General features: G+C 40.8%; 1 protein-coding gene across 6 annotated transcripts in view; it reads left to right on the top strand.

The window, feature by feature from the left end:
* Window positions 1-5,311: 5,311 nt before the first annotated feature.
* CCDC181 (coiled-coil domain containing 181) overlaps window positions 5,312-23,403 on the top strand; it is a 36,087-nt gene continuing 17,995 nt past the window's right edge. The window contains exons 1-6 of one of the 6 annotated variants that reach the window (XM_059674139.1): window positions 5,312-5,555; window positions 10,598-10,737; window positions 11,788-12,726; window positions 15,864-16,010; window positions 19,726-19,877; window positions 21,653-21,986. In XM_059674139.1, coding sequence (XP_059530122.1) covers window positions 10,621-10,737; window positions 11,788-12,726; window positions 15,864-16,010; window positions 19,726-19,877; window positions 21,653-21,806 — 1,509 coding nt within the window. In that variant the 5' untranslated portion in view covers window positions 5,312-5,555; window positions 10,598-10,620 and the 3' untranslated portion in view covers window positions 21,807-21,986. Of the gene's footprint in view, window positions 5,556-10,244; window positions 10,738-11,787; window positions 12,727-15,863; window positions 16,011-19,722; window positions 19,878-21,652; window positions 21,987-23,403 lie in introns of those variants that run through there. The other 5 variants (XM_059674138.1, XM_059674137.1, XM_059674135.1 and 2 more) reach the window with 5 other exon arrangements.

The following is a 23,403-nucleotide window of genomic DNA, read 5'->3' as shown; positions in this document are numbered from 1 at the left end:
TTTCCCTTTTTAAATCAAAATCATTTAAAATTTATCTTTTGCTTCAGTGGGAACTTTGTATTACATCTTTAAATCTTTTAATAATGTCTCATAAGACAAATTTCATATTAAACCTTCCCTCACCTGACCTTCCTAATTAACCTTGACGTCTTGTTAATTCTTCCATCGTTTAGTGGTCTTTACCTTTGACTCTTCCCCTTATGTCTGTTGTTTTCCTAATTTTTTCTAGCACTGCCTTGCACTGTTCATTTTTCTTGATCTTCATCTTGATATCGCTCATCTCTGTTTTTAAAGCATTCTCCCTTTTAGAAACCGAAAAGGCCCACATTCCCTTCGGTGTTAACTGAATTTTTAAAATAAATGAAATCAATTCAAGGGCAGAAGCTACCATCTTGTTCTGAAACCTCCTAGCTTCTTTGTTCCCGCGCAGAATATTCTGACACCCAGGGAAGCATCATCCTGCCATCCGTCAAGAATCATTTGGTCATCATGTCCCAGAAACAAATCCATCCTTTCTTACAACAAATGAGCACCTTCCCTTTAATCCCCGCTTCCAAAACCTACTTCATTAAGGCATTCCATTGATTATCACCAAAGACTTGGGAATTTTTCATGGAAACAAAATTTTTTAAAGATTAAGTTTTCTGTTCCTGTAGTTCTATCCCTTGTATCTGTATGCCTTTTCGATTGTATGCCTTCTGTGCCGGGATCCCGTCTTATTTTTGTCTTTTGTTCCAGAACACATCCTAGTGCCACATGAATATTTATAATAATAAAGGGTAATATGCTAATCAGACCGAACGACCTTCTGGACGAAGCCGGGGCTGCGAGGGAAACCCAGGTCCCGGGTGCCAGAGGGAAGCCTGTGCCAGCAGCCGGGGGAAGGAAGGCCTACTCATGCACGAATTTCATGCATCAGGCCTCTAGTTGAATTATATAAGTGATATGCAATGGGCTCAATATAGCCACCTGCCAGTGCAATAGCTAAATGCCCATTATTTTATAAAACATTAAGATTAAATGATTACTAATAATCTCTAGTCCATGGACGTTTTATTCAAGGCATTGTGCTTCAATGATAGAAACGGGATACTATTTTACTTAATCATAGCATCATAATTACTACCTTACATTTGTATAACACAATTTACTTTGGAAAAGGCATTTCTGGACATCATCTCCTTTGATTCTGGAAAAGGATCTTGTGGTCTAATTCCTCTATTCTTTTTTTCATTAATATTGATGGGAGGGAGTTCAAAATGCTAGGTTTTTAAAGAGTACATTGCCAACGTCCTCATGCTTTTGATCAGTATTTCTACGATCCTTCTGTATTCCTTGCTCAGAACTCAGGCCAATTATGGTTGAGACCCTGACAGGAACATTTTCTGCTGACTAGGAGAAATCGAGTAGTTGCCACCTATCATAAGCTTTGAATTTCTCTGGAGTAATGTTTAGTTAACTACCCCCCTCCCCGCCCCCAATATAAACATCAATTAATGGAGCAGGTCTGCAAAATATCTCAACAAACACAAAAATATGAAAATATTCTGTTTGTACAGGTTAGAAGAAATGGATGATATGCTTAACCTGCCCAGCGATGGTAGTGATTTTAATAGACACGTTTGTTCACAGGTCGTCTTGCAGTGGTTTTCACCGTATGTCTGTGATATCTCAGAGGCTGCCACAGCAATTGGGGGTAAATTTTTATGCCCCGCCCCACCTTGTCTGTTTTATGCCAGAGATTCTGAACTACCTAAAGATCCTGGAGTAAACTTGATGGGCCCTCACAAATGCCACCATCTGTCTGTGTACAGTGCCCTGCCTACCCTCTTGCAGTTTTTTCATTCTTCAGAAGTCAGCGCTGACATCAACACTCTGCAGAAGTCTTTTTATTGTCACCTTTTGCTAATCTTTTTTTTTTTTTTTAGCTAAATGCACCTTTGTGCACCACCCTGTGCTCTCTCTGTTCAACCCCATCTTCTTTTAAAGTGTGTGAACTCCTTCATGCAGATACAGTGGGGCCTGGACTTACGAGTGTCCTGACTAACGAGTTTTTCGAAATACGAGCCGTCTCTCGGCCGATTTTTTGCTTTGAGTTGCGAGCTAAAATTCGGGTTATGAGCCAGATTCAGATACCCCACCGCTAGTTGGCACAGCGAACATCACAGTGAACGCCACAACTTCAGCCCAGCATCACGTGTCTCACTCGTTCACAATTGATTTAACATACAAGTAATTTGAGTTACGAGCTCCGTCACGGAACGAATTAAACTCGTAAGTCAAGGCCCCACTGTATTAGAAATTAGTCCTAATATTTCTCTGCCTTTTTAAGTAAATGATGGTGAAATAAACCCTTTTTAAAGTGGCTCAGGTTTATCACTGCGGATTGTACAGTGTTGTAATTCAGTGTTTGTCTCTGCTTGACTGTAGAAAAGATGAGCCAAGATTTGACTTTTATTCTAGGTAGCCCCTGCTTTGAACTCTTTTTACTTATTCTCCCTATTTGTCAGTCTGTCACCCTTCTAGTTGTTCTGTTGTTTTCTGGTGTGTTTATCTACTTTTAACAAAGCACCCCTTTTCTTTTCCTTCCTTTCCAATGATCACATTCTAATTTCTGGGCTGGGAACTCACAGACCTGAACATTATATATATCTATATGCATAAGCTACTGAACGACTGGTCAACCGGTTGCTGTGATGCGCACTGACCACCAGGGGGCAGATGCTCAACACAGGAGCTGCGCCCTAGTGGTCAGTGCGCTCTCACAGCCAACCTCCTGCAGCCCCCATCAGCCCCGATCGCTTGCCAGGCCGAGGGACCCCACCTGTGCATGAATTCATGCACCGGGCCTCTAGTTTATTATAATAAGGTAAACGAAAGGACTGTGAGAGACTCACAAACAGCTCCAGCTTAGCTCACAAACTTTGCAGTCATTTTTTATTATTGCTTTCAAGCATTTTTACACTTGTTTTTGTTTGCAGCTGGATTTGAAGTAACTGGAACTCTAACTTCCATTTAAGTGGGGTGTAAATCTAAATTTTGCAGAAGAGATAATCCAGGTTTTATACTCACTCAGATAACACAGGGCTCTAATGATTGTAATGTTTTATGTACATTTCTTTGAAATGGATACATCAACACCTAGCTATTTTATATATTAATAAAATTATATAGGTTTCAACTATACAATTCTGTACAAACTGATAATGTAGAGAATATTTTTGTAGAATTCCACACATCATTTAAAATTATTATTTTCATTTTGGACATTTAAAGATATTCATTCTAGAATCTACTCATCATTTTTGAAAACTATGTAATGGTAATAGTCACCATTTATTGAGCACTTTGTATTCATCAATCATTGTGCTAGGCACATGATTACCTTACTTCATCCTCACAGTTCTAAAGGCAAGTGTTAATATGATCTGTTTTAAAGATGGTGTAACTAGACTTCAGAATTAAAATCTATAAGCTAGTTAAGCACAGGAGACAGAATCCATATATTAATCTTGAGAACTTTCTTTAAAAAAATTATTTTCAACTCTCCAGTGATTGTTTGCCCACTATTCCATTAATATTTTTATAATGTTTTTATTGTTGACATATAATTCATATACCATATACTTCATCCTTTAGCAGTCATGCACCCAGTTGATCTTCAATAGCAGCACCCACACACCACCCAGTCCTAGGCAACCCTTAATCTACTTTCTGTCTCTGTAGATTTGCCTGTTCTGGACATTTCATAGAAAAGGAATCATACAATATGTGGTCTTTTGTGTCTGGCTTCTTTCATTTAACAATGTTTATAATTTCATGGTTCATCGATGTTCATTCCTTTTCATTGCTGAAAATATTCCATTGCATGGATATATAACACACTTTATCTATCCAGTCATCGTTTGACGGACATTTGTCTCCAATTTTTGGCTGTTATGAGTAGAGCTGCTATATCCCATTAATATTTGCAACAAACATTTGCAAATATTTCAGAGAGTCAGTGGAAAAATATTAAACTAGGAGTTCTGAAACCTAAGGTCTACTCTACTTTGGTAGTAATTTCATATTTACTAAAGGAGATTTGACTAAAATTCCTTTGCCCTACCATAGTCAAAAATTTCATTTTATTTTTTGTCTTTTCAAGTGTGTGGCCTCAGACTGAGTCCTGCAGCAGAAGAAACATTAGGTCATTACAACTATAAGTTCTATACTGCAGCTGGAAATGTAATCCATTTTAACCTTAAATTTTTTTTTGTGACGTTACAGTTGGATAATACTTAAAAGTTCAATTTTACATTGCTCCTCTTTTGATGAAAAGGTGCTCTATTATATCAAATGATAGAAATTGTAATAAAAATTTTAAAAACAACAAACACTGGATTGTACTAAGTAAATATTTTCATTTATCCTCATTTTTTATTTCTGGCAGGGAAAGAGATAGTCCTAATTTCTTTCATTTGTCACCACAATCTAAATTCATCTTGTTTCTGCTTTAAATATATATATATGTGTATATATATATATTTTTTATTGATTTCAGAGAGGAAGGGAGAGGGAGATAGAAACATCAATGATGAGCGAGAATCATTGATCAGCTGCCTCCTGCATGCCCCCATCTGGGGATGGAGCCCTGACCTTGAACCATGACCTCCGGGTTCATAGGTCAACGCTCAACCACTGAGCCACGCGGGTGGGGCCATCTTGCTTTCTCTTTATACATAAAGGGGATGTTTGAGGATTTAAGGAAATGCTAGTTGACCATTTTTATGAATTTTAAAAATTAAATTTAATAGGACAGTGGTTAATAGAATTATATAGGTTTCAACTGCATAGGTTTCCAGTTGACCGTTCTGACATGCTTGAAGGCTGGAGCAAACATCCTATTTCCTTTGACCACGCCGGTAAATTCGGTTTTGATTATGATTGGTGGGCGGGACGGGGAGACCTGGCCCACATCTGATAGCTGATTCGCAATATGCTTATACCCAGGAGACAAATGAGTGTTTGACGTTAACAGCTAAGCGAATAGTGTACAGAAACACTCGTAGATGTCCCACACCTTCCAAACACTGGCGAGCGGCAGGTCCCCGCGGGAAATCTCACAACCAAGAGAGCGCGCCAGTCGCCGACGCTCGGAGACCTGCGTGTGTGTCTGGGGGAGGAGGCCCCGCTGTCTCCATGGAAACCACCAAGCGGCAGGGCCTGCGAAGCCACCTGCCAAGGAGCGCGAGTGTCCGCGCTGCCACTGCCGCAGGCTGCCGTCTGCGCCTGCGCGCGCCACAGACCTCGTCCTCAGAGAGGCCCGGATGGAGGACGCTGAGACGCGCCGTTGCCATAGCAGCCGGGTCCCGGCTGCGTAGGTAGCAGGTGCCGGGGTCTCCCTCGCCTCCTGGTCAGAGCTGAGAGAGAGGAGGAGAGGAGAGCACCCCGGGCCATCTCTGTGACCTCAGCCGCTGCACCTCACAGGCAGGAGAGGCTGTAAGGGACCGAGGGAAGGACGGTGCGGACTTGTTTATGGGGGAGCGAGTGAACCGGGGGAGCTGCCAGGACAGGTGGGAAGAAAGGGGGCGGGAGACCAGGGGGCAGAGCCCTCCTGTGGGCTCCGCATCCTCCCGAGTCCCGCGTCCGCGGAGCCTGGCAACGCCTGGCTGTTGGCGGGTCTGTCATTGTTGCGTGGCCTTTCCCTCCCCACGGCTCCTCCCTGGGACGGAAAACTCACTCCCCGACATCAGCTCCTTCAGGAAGAGGCCAGGCCGTCGCTGAGTCCCTGGTACCTGGGATACAACGAAAACGATCCCCTGGTGTTTGTTAACTGTTATGTATCGTCATGCTTGGGGTGACAGATTATAAGTTTTTTTTTCTTTATTTTTTATTGTTGACACTATTTACAGATGTCCCTGTTCATCCCCCCTTTCTTCCCTCCACTCCAACCCCTCCCCCCTCCCTGTGGCCACCATCACTGTTGCCTGCGCCCATGGGTTAAGCTCGTATGTTCAGTGTTAATCCCTTCACCTTCTTCAGTCCTGGGAACCGTCTCCGCACGAGGCAGCGGGAAGAAGGGGCCGGTGGTCTCGGGATGTGACCACGGGGTCGATTTTGCTTAAGTTCCTATTTTATGTTAAAAGGCGTTCTCTTTGACATTCTTTCCATGTTCTTAGAATTTAAACACCCTTGTGTTTAAAAGGAGACGAGATAAGAGTGGAGTCTATGACTTAGAATGATGAAACTATATTTGTAAGTTGTGAATCCTGAAAGTTATCAACATTGTGTTTACTCCTGGACTCAGGCTCAACACTAAAAAGATGGGCAGTCACTTCCCTCTGGGAGTTAGCAGACACCAGGGAGAAGGAATTAATTCCCCTCTCTTACTACAGTTCCTGTTAAGAAGGTAGTTCTCGTCCAAGCCAGTTACATGGATTTCTAAGGAGGACAAACATGGAAATTTAAATGTGTGAAACTTACAGGAAATGTGTTGGGCGATTCCGTTGGTGTGAGGAGTATTTTTGTTGGAGCATGCTGACTGTGTATCATATGGCCAGTACCCTGGGAATGAAGATTAAAGGGACTGGAGGGGATTGAATATCCGGTGACGCACTTGAAAAAGACTTAGGGGACTAGGTAACAAGAGTGTATGATTCATGTTCTTTGTTTACTTGGGAACTAGCCATGAATTTTTTAAAGTTATAGGAAAAGAATGGCACTTCTGATTTGATGCAACCTATCAGTTACTTCTCAGAGTCACTTCAACTGTGGCTTTTTAAAGTATGGTATATTAGTATGACGTAATAACACCTAATATGTTTAATTTGTCGTCATTTTATTTTTATTTATTATTTTTATGCTATGGTTTGGCTTTAAATTTGAGTTTTCACATGGGTGAGATTCTTTGTAAGTAATAAAGCATATTAATGAAAGTCTTTAGACAACCATTTATTTACAAGTTCCACTCTGTTTATTATAAAGTTAAGGGAAAGCATGGGAGAGTTCCATACAAATCTTATTCTAAAAATTAGTTATGTAACTTAAACATCTTAACATAGTACATTTCAAGATCCCTGCTCTGAAAAGAGGGCTGATGGTCCTAAGGCATCTGTGACTGTGAAAAATGGAACTATGTATGTGTTTTGAATCACAATGAGTTTCAGTTTATTCTGCATGACTCATGGCAACCTTATTTCACTTGCTAGGTAAGTAAGCATAACAGTTGATGTGACTTAGTCTGCCTTGCAGGTAGGCAGTGGTGAGTAAACTCACTCTGCAATACTGACTTGGTTTCTCTAGGTCACCTCAAAGTATTATTGCTCTCAACCTCTGACTTACAAAGTATCACAGCTTTACTCTGAGTTCTTTAAGAATGTCCATTTTGTAATCTTAGTTTAAAAGAAATAAATATCTAGAAGTAATTATAGTCCAACTAATACATTAGAAATAGTTATAATTATCCAGTTGAATAATTGACATTTCAGTTACCCAAGACTAACTTTGTCTTGAGAAGGAAAGGAAACCAATATGAAGAATTAGACAAAGAAATATGACATTTAAATGAGACAGACTCCACAGTGTTTTTAAAACTTGAACTTAGTTATTTAGATACCAAGTATTTATTTTATTTTTTGTAGTATATCTATCTATCTATCTATACACACACACACACACACACACATTCAGTATTTATTTTGTGTCAGTTTCAGATGTGGTTAGACAACTTTACACAGTGCTCCCTCTGATATTTGCAGCACCCAACTGGCACCACACATAGTCATTACAATATTATTGACTACTTTTCCTATGCTGTACTTTACATCCCCATGACTATCTTGTAACTACTAATCTGCACTTCTCTTTTTCTTTTTCCATGACAGTTTCCCTCTTTTATATTCTGTTTTGCTCAATCCCTCTCCCCTCTCCCCGCCTCCCATCTCCCCCCTGCCATGACAACTGTCGTCCTGCTATCGATGAGTCTGTCTCTATTTTGGTTGTTAGATACACTTTACCATGGTGCTGTGCATTTGCTTTTAAAATTCTCTTGCTTTTCACGAGTTGGCAGTTATTTGTTCATTTGCATCTTATAGAAAAGGTTAAAAGCAACCTTAAGAGTCATCTAGCTCAACTTTTCTAAAGCTTCGATCTCCTGGAAAACATTCATGCCTGAGTCATCTTCTAGGCATCTCACCTCACTTCAGGACAAGCTTTGAAATGGAACGTCTCTCTTCCACGTACCTAAATCTGCCCCACGTTTCCAGCCCTCGTACTAATTGTACTACTCGACGTGATACAAGTCCACTCCCCTTCACATGGCAGCCTTTTCAATAGTGCTTAACAGGTGCCACCCAGGGCCTGCATTTTCATCCAGGTCCTGTATTCAAGTGCTCCCCAGAGTCTGCTGCTAAGACACTTTACCTCACAACCTACCTTCTTCCCTTCTCTCTCTGATCCCCTCTCCTGGCCTGCTAGCCCCATGAATGAGTCCCAGCTTGTCTTCTGTTCTTTAAATGGCAGTAGCACAGGAATCGGTACAGGGATTTCTGTGTTGTTTCTCACCCACAGTCTCAGCCTTGGAGCTCTTTTACGTTTTGGGTATCTCCATTTTTAAACTCATTTTGAACCCAGTGTTCACCAAGCGTATTGCAGTGTTTTTCACGTGTAGTGCTGAAAAGCCCTGCCACATGTCTGCTGCAGCCAGTGGAAAGATGGCCCCCCACACGCTTCCACTATCATTTGTCGGTGAACAGGGGAAGGTAAACAACTTAAATTTCACTTTAGTAAAATTGGTACCAGGACAAGGTGGTCTCTTCAAATGTTTGGGGAGAACAAAGTGAAGCTAATGGCTAAAGCAAAGTTCCAATTTGGTAATTTATATATTCAGCCACAATAGCTCTCATGTTACATCTTTACCAATGTGCTGAGGTCTCTCGCATTCTTGACCTCCATTCGTTCTACTTCCAAAGCGGGTTTCAGGCAACTTATTCTTGGTGGAGGAGCCAGAGAAGCAGGTATGGGAACAGGCTCCCAGGTGCTTGGAGCCCTAACATCAGATTTCTACAGTTTTTTTAAACTGGTTCTAATATTCTGCGTACAGTTAGAGAGCATGACTCTTGTTTAAGTCAATAGTGGGAAGTGTGTAGATTATCGCTATATAGTTCTACCTTTGGCTATTTTGTGACAATTAAATCTACATAAATAATTTTCCCTCAACCCTTCTCTTTGTGAAAGGTAATATGACATCAAACTGACCCTTCCATATTCCTTCCAGATCTTTCTTTAGTGCATATTTATGTTCAGTTCCAGGCTTGTCCATGTGTGTTTGTTCTTTCTCGTGCTGTTCTGTTTGTGTGGAATAACTGATGGACTCTCAGACTCAGTAATCAAACCCTGCTCAGCTTTCTATGGTATTTGCAATTTAGACTGAGTTAATTGCTTCTTATATCCCTTCCACAGTCCTTCATATACACCTTTATTACATTTACTTACATTTTTATTTTTCCCTACATTTTTAATTTATGTGTTTTGTTTATGTTTGCCTTCTGTACCAGACTGAGTAGGCCAGAGGTCTTGTATAATCTTTATAGGAATACTAGAGGCCCAGTGCACAAAATTTGTGCACAGGTAGGGTCTCTAGCAGCTGCCAGCCAGCTGCTGACCAGGGCCTTCCTTTGTTCCACACTGCCCCCTGGTGGTCAGCGCACATCATAGCGAGTGATTGAATCCCTGGTCTCCTGGTCCAACTCCTGGGGGGACACTTTGCATATTAGGCTTTTATATATATAGATTATAGGTGTGTGCAAAATTATGCATATATGTGGTATGCTCGCACACATATACAGACACATTATAGGTAGAGATTTACATGCTGCTTTTGTTTGAAAAGTTGTGCACAAAAAATTAACATGGCTATGCACTGACCTCAAAAATTTTGAAGATAACTTTAGCTTAGCTCTTTTAAAAATGAATTTCATTTCACAAACATTTATTAACTTTCATCTGACATCTCCATTTATTGTCACTGTCTTCTAGTATTAGGCATCAGAGTTTGTTTTTTTAACAAAAAGAAATGTTTTATTTAGAGTAGACAACAGCCTGACTTCTGTGGAAACCAGCATTTACCATAAATGAGAATTAGTTATTACTTAGTTAAAAAGCTCTCAGGTCACAAATTATAGTTACGCCTATAAGTGACTAGATCCTTCTTTAAGAAGGTGGGGAAACTGAGGGTGGGGATTGCTATACTTGTGTTCATTTGAACATAAGAAAATGCAGATGAGTGAGACTAAGAAGCTGAGCCATGTGCTGTGAGCGCTCTGACGCACAGGCGTTTTAATGCTATCCGGGGAATGCGGAACATCCCTCTCTGAGCCGCCCATAGCCTTCTTATCTGCCTCAGTCTCCTTGCAAATCCCGGTTTCAGGAATTGGGGGGAGTGGTTAGGAGTAGTACACTTGGAAAATGTCTGGCCATTGTAAGTCTACAGGCACATGTTTATTCTGAGCACCCCATGCTTTGTGCGTCTGTGTTAATGAGCTTATCTTCAATATTGGTCTTTAGACTCACACCTGAAGTGCACATAGCATAGACCTTATCTCTTTTCGTCTCACAGCATTATTCCCTAACACACAGAAAATGGATGAAAATAAAGATACTGATTCCAAAGAAACTGGAGAATATGAAGATGACTTTGAAAAGGACCTGGAGTGGTTAATTGATGAAAAAGAACAAAGTGATGTCAACATAATAGAGGTATAAATAAATTGCCAACAGCAACAGTGTTTTGTAATTCTTGAAGAGTTTCATATTATCTCATCTAAACCTCACAAAACTTCTTTAATGTACATAGAACATATGACATCATCCCATCTTATAGATGAGAAAATTGAGGCATGGAGAGTTTAAATGTTGTATCTTAAGGCATGGGTAATTAGTGAGAGAACAGGGATTAAGTTAGCACTTAATAAAGCTAAAATTATTATTCTAAAATTGTAATTTATATAATATAAATAATATAATTACATGAAAAGCAAAAAAATGAGTACAGTTCATTTCTAGTTTATATAAACGGGTAAAATGGAGGTTTAATGTGAGTGACAAATGAAGCAAATCCTCAAAAAACATAGTCTTTTGGCTAATATTTGAAATCTTAACAGTAAATAAGCTCTGAGCAACAAAGAAAAGACAAGTAAATGAGTTCTTCAGGGAATTAAAAAGAAAAATATAGAGGGTCTATTACTTTTTTTCTCTAGAAAATCTAGAGGTAAAAATTGATCTGGGATTTGGGTTCTGCAGAAAATGGCAATAATAATCTCAAGGGATTCTAAGAACCTCAAAATAATTAGGACTTGCCCAATGGCAGTAACTTTTAATGGTCTTGGGGAAAAAGATACTTTTTTTTTTTAAAGAATACAAATATTATAAAAAGAAAACATTAAAAAATATACTTCTGAAAATGTAAAGGGAGGAAAATTTATAGAGGGTGGAATATTAAAATAATATTTATTGTTACCTTTTCATGCATTGGCATAAAATACTTTATCAGTATAGCACTCAATACCATCAAATACAGATTTAGAGTTAAAATTTCCTGACTGGTGTTGTCCATGCATTTCCCCTGGGGTGCTCACAAATGTGAGTTAGAGTATTATGAGCAAAGAGCGAGCAGGAAGCACATGTATTCTTCCATTTCTGAAACAAATTACATGAATCCGAAAATCCGTTTCTGGTTTTTTTACATATAAATAGACAGAGTGTCTCCATTTTTGCTGAAAAGAGAACCTCATATGTGTATTTTTTTAGATGGCTTGTGGGAATGAAGAGAGCATTGGCACAGAGTTAAGGGAGAATGAAACGGAAGCCGAACACATGGGGCAGCTTCCTGATCCTGACACACCCTGGAGGGAAGGGGCTTCACCCAGAAAACACGACTTCATTTCCGTACCGAGCAGTCAGTCTCTGGAACCCATGTCAGATTCAGACAGTGAAAACTCCTTCCAGGAATCCAAACTGGAAAGCCAGAAAGACGTGGAGGAGGACGAGGATGAGGAGGTGAGGAGATACATTATGGAGAAAATTATACAAGCCAACAAGATTCTACAGAATCAGGAACCAGTGAATGACAAGAGGGAGCGGAGACTGAAGTTCAAGGACAAGTTGGTGGATCTCGAGGTTCCTCCGCTGGAAGACACTGACGACTGCACACGTTTTGAAAACGAGAGTAATGTGTCTGGGAAGCTGTCGCAGTTGCATATTTCCAATGAACTTGGGCAGGAAGGTGTGCTCCTGTCGCCCCCTGGCGGGAGCTGTGAGGAGAACAGGGACAGGAAGGTACTGGTGGAGAGAGATGGGAAGTTTGAACTTATGAATCTGCAGGACATTGAGAGTCAGGGGTTCTTGCCCCCCATTAGCAATGTCAACAGTTCAGAAAATGACGCTCAGCAGTCATCAGCCAGGTCCTCCAGCTCAGCTGTCAGTGGTGTCAAGAAGGAGGAGCCTGCAGCAAAGATCCAGGGCTCATCCACAGAGGAGCCCCCGGCTTTCCCTGCTCCGCCGCCGCCCAACGCCAAGGCTCGGCCCAGCTCCGCTGCCAACTCAGAGCCCAGTAAGGGGAACGGGAAGTCTAATCACAGGATACAGTCTGCCAATGTGTGTCCAGGGACCTCCACGTATTGTCTTTCTCCGCGACAGAAGGAACTGCAAAAGCGGCTGGAACAGAGGAGAGAGAAGCTGAAGAGGGAGGTGAGAGCGCATGGGCACCGGGTGGAGAGGAGAGTCTGCTTTCATATTTCACAGGTGCAGCAGCAATGGAAACGGTCCTTCACCAAAGTATTTCTTCCAAGTGTTGGGCGTATTTGCCTGGTTGCCTTGTCTTCCTGTCGGAAGATGAAGGGTTGAGCGTTCAGGATGTGTATGGACGGGATGAACACCATGACTCCCTTGGTTCTTGGTGTAAGAACACCTGGGTTGGAGCGGGGGTCGAGCTCAGTGGGGACTTCATCTGATCCTGTCATTGTAAAGGTGAGGCTCAGAGAAGTCAGGTGACTGCTGAAAGGAACCTGGATGTGAGACGGGTGAGAATCAGATGTCAGGTGGGAACGTGCAGGCAAGCTGTGCTGGGGTTTAGGAGGCAACAGGTAGAATTGGATTATAATTCTGTGGCGTGTGTGTGTTTCAAGAATCGTGTATGCCTATAATCCCTTGAGTTCAGGGATTTTAGTTTCAAATTAAGAATAGAACTAATAACCTTAGTGAAATATCTCCAGAACGCCTTTATGGAATCCAAAATTACTATTTTGGGGTATTTTTTTTGCTCTTAAAATAAAAGTATTTTGTAATTGAACACTCCAGGTGCCAAAACTGGTACGTTTTCTTGAAATGACTTGAATGCCCCAAATTCTCTGTTTTACTGGATAACTAATGGTATTAAGCTGAACCACACAAAATGTCTAACTGTAAATACCAAACCTCAGCAGAATCATGGGCTAATAGGATGTTACAGATAGAGGAAAGCTTAAAGATCATGTTGCAGATCAGAAAACTATAGTGTAGAAAGTTTAAGTAACTTTACCAAAGTCATTCAACTTGTTTGTTGCAAAGTTGGAGTCAAAAATCCCGGTTTTCTTGGCATTCATTGAGAAATAGTACATTTTCCATTTAGGCAGGAAACTACCAGGGGAATTTCTGCATTTATCAGGAACTCACATTCGCAGAAAAAGTGAAAAACAGAGTCAGCAAGAACATGGAGCCCATAGCCCACTCAGGCTGGGGTCTGAAAGGCTCCAGGCTCAGTGTTTTCTGGCTCGGCCACTGGTATCTAAAGGCTAACAGCCAGGCTCCGCTTACGTGGATCAGTTACATAACAATACTTAAAGCAGCGGTTCTCAACCTGTGGGTCGCGACCCCTTTGGCGGTTGAACGACCCTTTCACAGGGGTCGCCTAAGACCATCCTGCATATCAGATATTTACATGACGATTCATAACAGTAGCAACATTACAGTTATGAAGTAGCAACGAAAATAATTTTATGGTTGGGTCACAACATGAGGAACTGTATTTAAAGGGCCAGAAGGTTGAGAACCACTGACTTAAAGGCTCTGTTAACTTTATGACAATTAAAAAAATGTACCTGTTGAGAGTAACTGGACGCACACATCCATGCATATGTGTGGGCGTATTTCTGTAAAACTGATGGAGGTTTTACACCATTTCAGTATCTCTCACCAGTGAACTAAGGGTAACTGTGACTGGTGTGGCTGGTAGATTGTTCTGTTTGCATTTGATCCTCTTCTCTGGGTGTCACACACACTGTTGTTTCCTTGTGTCAAAGATCCGAATAGCTGTTCCCCTTCCCTCGTTCTTGCTGAAGGCATGGGCTTTACGTTCTAAGGCTTTAAAAATATTACTTAGCTTCTTTCACAGGCTTTATTTTTTATGCCCAGCAAAATATTGCTGGGCTGGCTGCTGTACTCTGGCTCTCTGCTAAGGGAGCCATCTCCCTGTTCTCCCTGGCAGCTCTGTTAGCTGGGCTCTGGCTGATGTCATCTGTGTAAGTGTTTAAAGGTTCCTTCTGGAAAGGTAATCATCCTACCATACTGTCCGTGTCCATGCAAGGCATCCAACGTCCTTTTTTTTTTCTTTCTTTCTTTTTTTTCGTAAAAAGGAACTATATATAATGTAAGCTCCATTAGGGTTTAGAAAATAGTAGGCAAGCATGTTAAAAGGTATTTTATGCTGTTAAGGGGGTAGAATTTTGCCTTTCCTTCCTATATTGTGTTCCATCCAAAGGAATTAGAAGGACTTTCTCTGTTGCCAAAGCGTAAGGAAAGGACTCTGAATTCCGTTCTTTGAGAAAATGTAAGCAGGGATTGTGTCGTTCAGTTCATTTCAGTGATGACTTCAGTGTTGGGAGAGACTGGAGACCTGTGAAGGCAGCTCATGTTAGAGGTGAGAACGGTGCGTACGCGGCAGGGTGAGTGCCTCAGGTCGAGCTCGCTGCTGTTCCCACCACCGCGAGGCGCAGCTCCCACGCACTGCTTCATCGCTGTCTGTAACTGGGTCCATGAAGTACCTCCCTTCAGGTTGAGGTCACTCCCTTTTAGAAGATTAGCTGGATAATTCAGGTTTAAAAATTTATTTTGTTCATGCATTTAACTAATTATCTAAACATTTTTCCTGATAGCAAAGTGTTAATTTATGAATATATGCTAGCTGAAAATATGTTTAAACATAATAATAAAAATTCCAAACATAGCTAAAGGTGCAACTAACCCTCTGTTCTCATCTGGATTCAGAAATCGCTGAGATTTTGGCGTATTTGCTTCATCTCCTTCATGGGCTAAGGAATTTTCAGAGCAGGTCCTAGACAGCACATGGTGGCTCACTTATACCCTTCAAAGTACATCTCTAAGTGCCTGCAGCCTTTTCTTTTGCAACCACAATGCCGTTTATTACAATGAACAAATGTAGCAATAATAGAAAAGCATTTAGAACATCTTTCTGCTTTTACGGACATCATGCAGTGCTTCTGTGGCTTAGCTGCATTTAAGACCAAAATTAAAGTAGGAAGTGGAGGAGAGATTCAAGGAATTCCTGGACAGTATGTATATTATACACCCATATAATTGTAGCCTTTGTCTCTACAGTTTGATTTATCTTAAAAAATCTTTATTCTCTTCCTAAGCAAATTAGAGGCATTATTATTATTATTATTATTATTGTTGTTGTTATTATTATTAAAGAACACCTAGCTTTTCGATGGAAAGTTTTAGAGGCAGGGAATTCTAACTTCAGATCTCAAAATATCTCTCTCTACTCTAAGGACTCGCGTACAATTTTTAAATCTTTTATTAATGCCTTTTGATGTTCTTTCCACCAGGAAGAACTACGGAAAATAGAAGAAGAGAAAGAAAAGAAAAAGGAGAACGAAATAGTATTTAAAGCATGGTTGCAAAAGAAAAGAGAGCAGGTTGTAGAAATGAGGAGAATTCAGCGAGCAAAGGAAATTGAAGACCTGAGCAACAGAGTAAGTAAAACTTCTGTGAAAATTAACCTCATACAGAGGTGGAGGTGGGGTTTGTTTATGGGAGGGCTCCGGAAGGTCAGACCAAGAACGTCTGCGAGAAGTGGAGAGACTGGTCCAGGAACCACCCTCGCAAAAGATGCATCAGGCGCATCCTGAGAAGCCTTGCAAAAATCCAGTGACTCCTATTTCATTTAAACTGTCATAGCACCAAATAGGGAAAGCTACCATTTCTTCTAGACAGTGTAACTTTTACATTCAAATAGGGCAAAGCTGGGATGCACACACAAATACACCTACACCTACATTAAGAGGTGTGCTTTCAGGGGTTTTTATTTTTACCAACATGATAGGTAGAAAATGTTGTTGCATTGCAGTGTTATTTTCAGCAAGACTGATCACCTCTGAGCTGTTTGAATATTCTTTTCATAGAAAAATTCTTTGTCAACTTTTCCGTTAGGAAATCTTCTTTGAGAAATCTGCATTACTTTTTTCCTTTGGTTTTTCATTTTTTGTTGTTTTGTAATGCAGACATGTTTGGTTTTATATGGTTGTATTTATAAAAATATAAAAACAAATCCTGGAAATATTAAAACATAATCTAGTAAAGCACAATATAAAACCCTACATTCAGTCTAGGAGAAAATTTTGTCTATTCTGTCTTCAACTTACATCCCAAGTCCCACCATCTTCATCTAAACCACCACTGCAATGTTGCCTGACCCGCTGCAAAAACCTGATAACTGCTCCTCCTTCTTCCCCCTTGCCCTCAACTCCATTCCGTCTCCAGCACAGCAGCCAGGGTGAGCCTCTGAAATGCGGGGTAGATTGTGTCACGTACGCTCAGAAACCTCCAATGGCTCCTCATCTACCAAATAAAGTCCCAAGTGCCTACCACCGCCTACAAGGTTGTACACTGTCGGATCCCTGTTACTCTGACTTCGTCTCCTTCCACTTGCCAGCCCCTTTGCGACAGCTTCATTTTGACTTTGCTTTTTATTGAACGTGCAAAACACAGCCCCTCGCCAGGTCCTTTGCTGTGTTACCAGTGCTTGGAAGACTCTGTCCAGATGACTCCAAACTCGCTCCCTCACTTTCTCTCTAAATACCTTCCTTTCTCCTCACCTTCCCATTATTAGTGTCTCTCCTTACCACACTTTTCTTTGCATCTGACATACCAGTCAGTCGATCAATCATCTATTCTTATCTGCTCGTCTAGAGCCACACTTCCCAGTGTGGCTTTCGGAGCTGATGGAAACGCCCTGTACCTGTGCTGGCGATCAAGCCACAGTGTGGCTGGGAAGCCCTGGAAATGGAGCTAATGTGACCAAGGTGCTGAGTGTGTAATTTTCTGTCAGTAGCCACATGCCACTAGCAGCTACTGCATTGTACAGTATCGGCCTAGGATGTATGGGAGAGCTGACCTGGTTTTTTCATTGATGTGACCGAGTACTCATGTGCCTGTAGATAGTCTATATAATAGATACTCTGTAAATATCCATTGAGTGAATAAATGGACAGAATACCCATCAATCCTGTGGTTCCTGAATTCCTGACTCTTCTGGTCTATAATTCCAGATGAACACTTTCTGTCATCTGCAGCCACTCTGCGATTTCTGGGTGTTCAGCGATATCCTTTAGGTCCATGAGTCCTCTTCACCAGGTTCAGCGTCGTGCACAAAAGACCCTAGGTCACATGCATTTCATAACTGAGACCAGCATGCTTTGCCATGTGGGTCACAGGTAAAGGAAAATGCAAGGTGTAGGAGAAGGTCTTCTCCATCACGGGCTCATATTTGGGGGAAGTATTAAATGAGTGTTCTAGCCAGGCATCCATCCCAAGGCCCCAGATCTGTCCCTTTGCTCTCTTTATTCTCCCAAATAAGCTCTCTCAACACAATGGGCTACTCCCACTAGCTGCTGCTTATGACAAAGCTTCATGGCTGTTACCCTTATGAGACATTGTATGGCTACTAATGCTAAAGCCACTCTCTATAAGAGTAGTTACAGCTTTGGAGGTGGGCTGGGCAGCTAGATGCTCTCAAAGCTAAAAATCAAAGCTGGGATCTCGTGAAGTTCCATGGTGGCGGCAGATGAAGTGGAAGCTACACTGATACTCTACCAGGACCAAACTGGAATTACAACTAAAATATAGAAAAACCATCCTGAATAATCAAAGGAAGACCAGCTGGAGAGAGCCCTGATAACCAAGGATGTAAAGTGGAGACCACATACAGACTGGTAGGAAGTCAGAATCGCCTGGAGGCTGCCAGGGCAGCAGCTGAAGTTCTGGAGGGATAGCTCAGCTATGGCGGGTTCCCACTGACAACTCTGGGGTCTGAACCCCAAAGTTAGCATCTAAAGAAAGGCTGAATAACGTAAGTGTTGGATCTTTGGTTTTCAGACTGTATTCCACGGACATTCTTCAGATTGCTACAAAGACCTCAACTCTACTCACACTGCCTTTCTCCAACTGTTTTATTTGTTTGTGCAAAATTATTTTTTCTTGTCAAAGGGCTCAACTTTGCAAAGTTTGCAAGTCCTATGTTTAGACCTTCATTTATTGATGACAGTCGTCCCCCAGTACCTGTGTGGGATTGATCCCTGTGTCCCTCTGCGATACCAAAATCCCTGGATGCTCAAGGCCCTTATATAAAGGGTGTAGTATTCGCATATAACCTACATAATCCTCTCATACACTTTATTTTTTTATTTTTATTTTTTTAAATATATTTTATTGATTTTTTACAGAGAGGAAGGGAGAGGGACAGAGAGTTAGAAACATTGATCAGAGAGAAACATCGATCAGCTGCCTCCTGCACACTCCCTACTGGGTATGTGCCCGCAACCAAGGTACATGCCCTTGACTGGAATCGAACCTAGGACCCTTGAGTCCGCAGGCCGACGCTCTATCCACTGAGCCAAACCGGCCAGGGCCTCTCTTCTCTAGGTTACTTATAATACCTAATAGAATGTAAATGATATGCAAATAGCTGTTATACTGTATTGTTTTCTTTCTTTTCTTCTATGTATGCATGTATTTTTTATTGAGAGAACATTGGTTAATAACAGTGTGCTCACCAGTTATCACCACACAATTGACCCCTTCACCCATTTTGCTCTCTCCCCACTGCCTTCCCCTCTGTTACCATCTATATATTTTCTGTACCTAACATTGTTTTTATTTTGTTTCGTTTGTTCATTTGTTTCTTTTTTGTCTTATATTCCCCATAAAAATGAGTGAAGTCATGGTTTTTTGTCCCTTTCCATCTGACTCATTGCACTTAGCATAGTACATTTGAGATCCATCCATGTTGTCATAAATGGCAATATGTCATCTTTTTTTATGACTGAGTAGTACACCATTGTACATAAATGTCACATCTTTTTTAACCCTTCACCTATCACAGCTTAGGTTGTTTCCAGATTGGCTGTTGTAAATGATGCTGCAATAAACATGGGAGGGCCATGCTCACTAAGACTTTTGAAAGAAGCCACATGGCAGTGAATTCAGTGCGGAATTTTCTGAGGGCGGGGAGTCATTGTTGCTGATTCAAATGTGATATGTTTGGTTTGGATCTGAGGAGTGCAGGTCATGGGTTGGCATTACTGTGAAAAATTTGAGTGGGACCTATTCTTGTAGGGTCCTGTAGGCAGGGTCTCAGAGTGTAGTTGTGGTTTATTCAAATTAAGCAAAGCTTGTTTTCGTAACTAGCAGGAAAACAGAGACCCACAACAAGCTTTTCGATTATGGCTTAAAAAGAAGCACGAAGAGCAGCTGAAAGAAAAAAAGACAGAAGAACTACGAAAGCAGGAGGAATGCTTGTTTTTTCTCCAGGGGACAGAAGGCCGTGAACGGGCCTTTAAACAGTAAGTCACAGGCAGAGCGCGCCCCTCCCTCACGGTCGTTTTAGAAAGTTATATATGGATAAAGCTCGGGGAAAAAATAAGCCAAATATTGGATCTTTGACATTGCATCCTATGCACTTTTAAATCCACTTTAATAAATGTGTGAGATTCTTTGATTCCACACTGGCACAATATTGACACCATTCTTTTAAGATAGTTTTCAACACTAAAGTTGTTTCTTATGGCACCAGTGTGATAGCCTTTGAGAGCCCACCATTCATTCATATATCCATCTGCTTGTTCATTTCTTAGAGGAATGGGCCAAAGATTGATTACAGCTTCTCCTCCATAGTCCCCAGAAAAACTGAATAGTTACATTTACCTAGAACTATTTTTATGTAAAGAAAGGCAGTCAGACTGAGGACACCAAATGAGAGGAGATTTGGGTACATATTTTGGTGGCTCAAGGCAATCCTGATCTCTCTTCAGTATCTGGGAAAGACCCTGAATTCCCTGGCTGGTTCTGAGGAAACACACCTGGCTTGTAATTCTGCCAGCAAGCCTGTGGGAGGCCTGTTGTTTGAAGTTACTTTCATTTCTGTTTTTGTTTTGTGTGTTTTTTTAATATATTTTATTGATTTTTTACAGAGAGGAAGGGAGAGAGATAGAGAGTTAGAAACATCGATGAGAGAGAAACATCGATCAGCTGCCTCCTGCACATCTCCTACTGGGGATATGCCCGCAACCCAGGTACATGCCCTTGACCGGAATCGAACCTGGGACCTTTCAGTCCACAGGCTGACGCTCTATCCACTGAGCCAAACCGGTTTCGGCTTGTTTGTTTTTTATATATTTCTCTCTCTTTTTTTTTCTTTGTCTCTCTCTCTTCCTTTTTAAAAAATATATAACCCTTTATAATAGACGCAGTAAATATTCATTATGGAAATGGAGGGGGAAAACATCGCATTCTTATCACTCAGAAGTCACTATTGTTAGGACCTTAGTGCATATATTCTAGATATTTCTCTGTATTTATAATTTAAAAATAGAAATTGAGATCATACTTACAAACTGTTCTCAATTGGCTTATTTTCATTAATGATCTCATCTACCTCCAGCCCATAGTCATTTTTTCCCAGTTGGCCCCCAAAATGGCTACAGTTTAATTTGCTCAAACTAGTATCCAATTCAGGACCACACTGCATTGGGTTATGATGTTTCTTTTCTTTTTTTTTCTTTTTTTCCCTTAAGTGTGTTTTTCTAATACAATTTTAAAGTTTAGATTTATTTCTTTAAAATATCACACACACACACACACCACATACATACTTACATACTAGATATGTGTGTATACAATTATTTTTTGTTATTTTACCTAAGCAAGATTTATAGACTTAAATGTTAGAATGTGGACTCTCCATTTTTTGATGTTTTTTATGCTTAGGCTTATTTTTCTGCTTTAAGGAAGAACTAGTTTATGCAATGAAAATCAAGAGCTCTGTAATTTTCTACCAAGAAAAACAATGCAACATTGATGCATGCTGGGACTCTCAGCCTGGTTAAGTAAGGTTTCATTCTAAGACAAACTTAATTCAAACATTCAATACCAGATATAACTGTTTTCTTGTGTGGGCCTAGGGCATAAGCCTGAAATTTTTCAGTTAATACTTTTGTGTTGTGACTACAGCGTTTCAGTGTAAAGACATTCAGTTTCTTTTAATTGGCGATAGCAGTAACCTTATAGCAGGAAGCATACATGCTGGTTACACCAGACCCGATCATGTCTGTCCCTGCAGGTGGCTACGAAGGAAGCGGGTGGAAAAACTAGTGGAGCAACAAGCTGTCAAGGAAAGGACTAGACAGTTCCGACTGGAAGCAAAGCGTTCCAAACAGTTTCAGCCATATATGTCCGAAGCCAAATCCTTCCGTTTTACTGACCATTACAACTGAAGGTATCTATTAAATACTTCATTTTGAAGCCACAATTCTCAGAATTTTGGATATTATTTTTGTATGCCCCTGTGCTTTGGTTATACTCTGAATTACAGAAATGGTACTTCTTTTTGGTGATGTTGACAGTGATTGATCCTTTCTTTTTTACACTAGAACAAAATAAATTTCTTCTCTTGATGTGTGGGAATGTGTTATATATACCCTTCCTTAGGCCATGCAACAAATTGAACAATGAACGAATTCTGCATTCTTTATTCCCTTACTTCTAAATTATTTTAATGTTTCTAACAGGAAAGAACCACAAGAAAGGCACATTTCTATTCTTAGTTCTTATTATCATGAAAAAATTGCAATAGGACATTTCATAAGGCAGGAGGAGTTACCTCTTGAACAAGCCTGCTCAAGGCCTTATACAAAGTGTCATTTATATCAACTTTAACCTTGACTAGCTGTGGCAATAAGCAATAGGGTAGGCCGACTTCTTTAAAACAAAGTGGCAATTATGCATAATACTGTTTTAGGTATGTTACAAAATTAGCCAGCTCTTAGTTTGTAATGTGCCTGGTATTGTAAATGCTTTACATAAATAATTTAGTATAATGTTGGTAACAACCCTGTTAGTCTCATTTTGCCCATGAGGCCAGCAGTGTCAAGTTCACAGTGTTTGAGGAACTGCCATACTGTCAATAGTGTTTGTACCATTTTGTATTCCCATCAGCAATGCACAAAACTTCCAATTTTTTCACATTTTTGCGTTATTTTGCTTTTCTGATAATAGCCATCCTAATGGGTATGAAGTACTCAATTTACATTTCCCTAATGATCAGTGATACTGAGCATCTTTTGATGAGCTTATAGGCCAGTGATGGCGAACCTTTTGAGCTCGGCGTGTCAGCATTTTGAAAAACCCTAACTTAACTCTGGTGCCGTGTCACATATAGAAATTTTTTGATATTTGCAACCATAGTAAAACAAAGACTTATATTTTTGATATTTATTTTATATATTTAAATGCCATTTAACAAAGAAAAATCAACCAAAAATGAGTTCGCGTGTCACCTCTGATGTTGAGTGTGTTTCCCTCCACGTCCCCATGGTTCAGGGTTCAGGACCTGGAAGCAGAGCCGCACACAAATGAAAGAGAAAAGACAAGAGATAATTGGAAATATTGGGGGGCCAGGCGGGCAAGTCCAACTCAAGGGGAAGGACTTCCCCTGGTGCTCAGGCCTCACCAAGCTTTTATTGATCTGGGATACACCCATAGCATAGCCCTTAGGCAGGCGACCCCCCAGCAACAGGCAGACTAGCCCATCAGCAAGGATTTACATAATAATAAATGGGTTAGTTGCTTCAGCTACCACTGTCTGGACAAACAAAGGTGGCGCCTAGCTCCGACCTTTGCTAGGGCTTCAAAGGTACCCAGCCTTGGGGGGGTGTTCTCTGTCTATGCTTATCAGCTAGTGAAAACAATAGGTGGTCTTCCACACTCTGACACCCATGTCATAGGTTTGCCATCACTGTTATAGGCCATTAGTATATTTTTCGGGAGATATTTATATCCATGTCCTTTCTCATTTTTTAAATTGGGTTGCTT

Source organism: Myotis daubentonii, chromosome 18 (genome assembly GCF_963259705.1).
Source record: "Myotis daubentonii chromosome 18, mMyoDau2.1, whole genome shotgun sequence".
Lineage (NCBI taxonomy): Eukaryota > Metazoa > Chordata > Mammalia > Chiroptera > Vespertilionidae > Myotis > Myotis daubentonii.
Note: the sequence above shows the minus strand (reverse complement) of the source record. Positions and strands in the feature narration are given on the sequence as shown.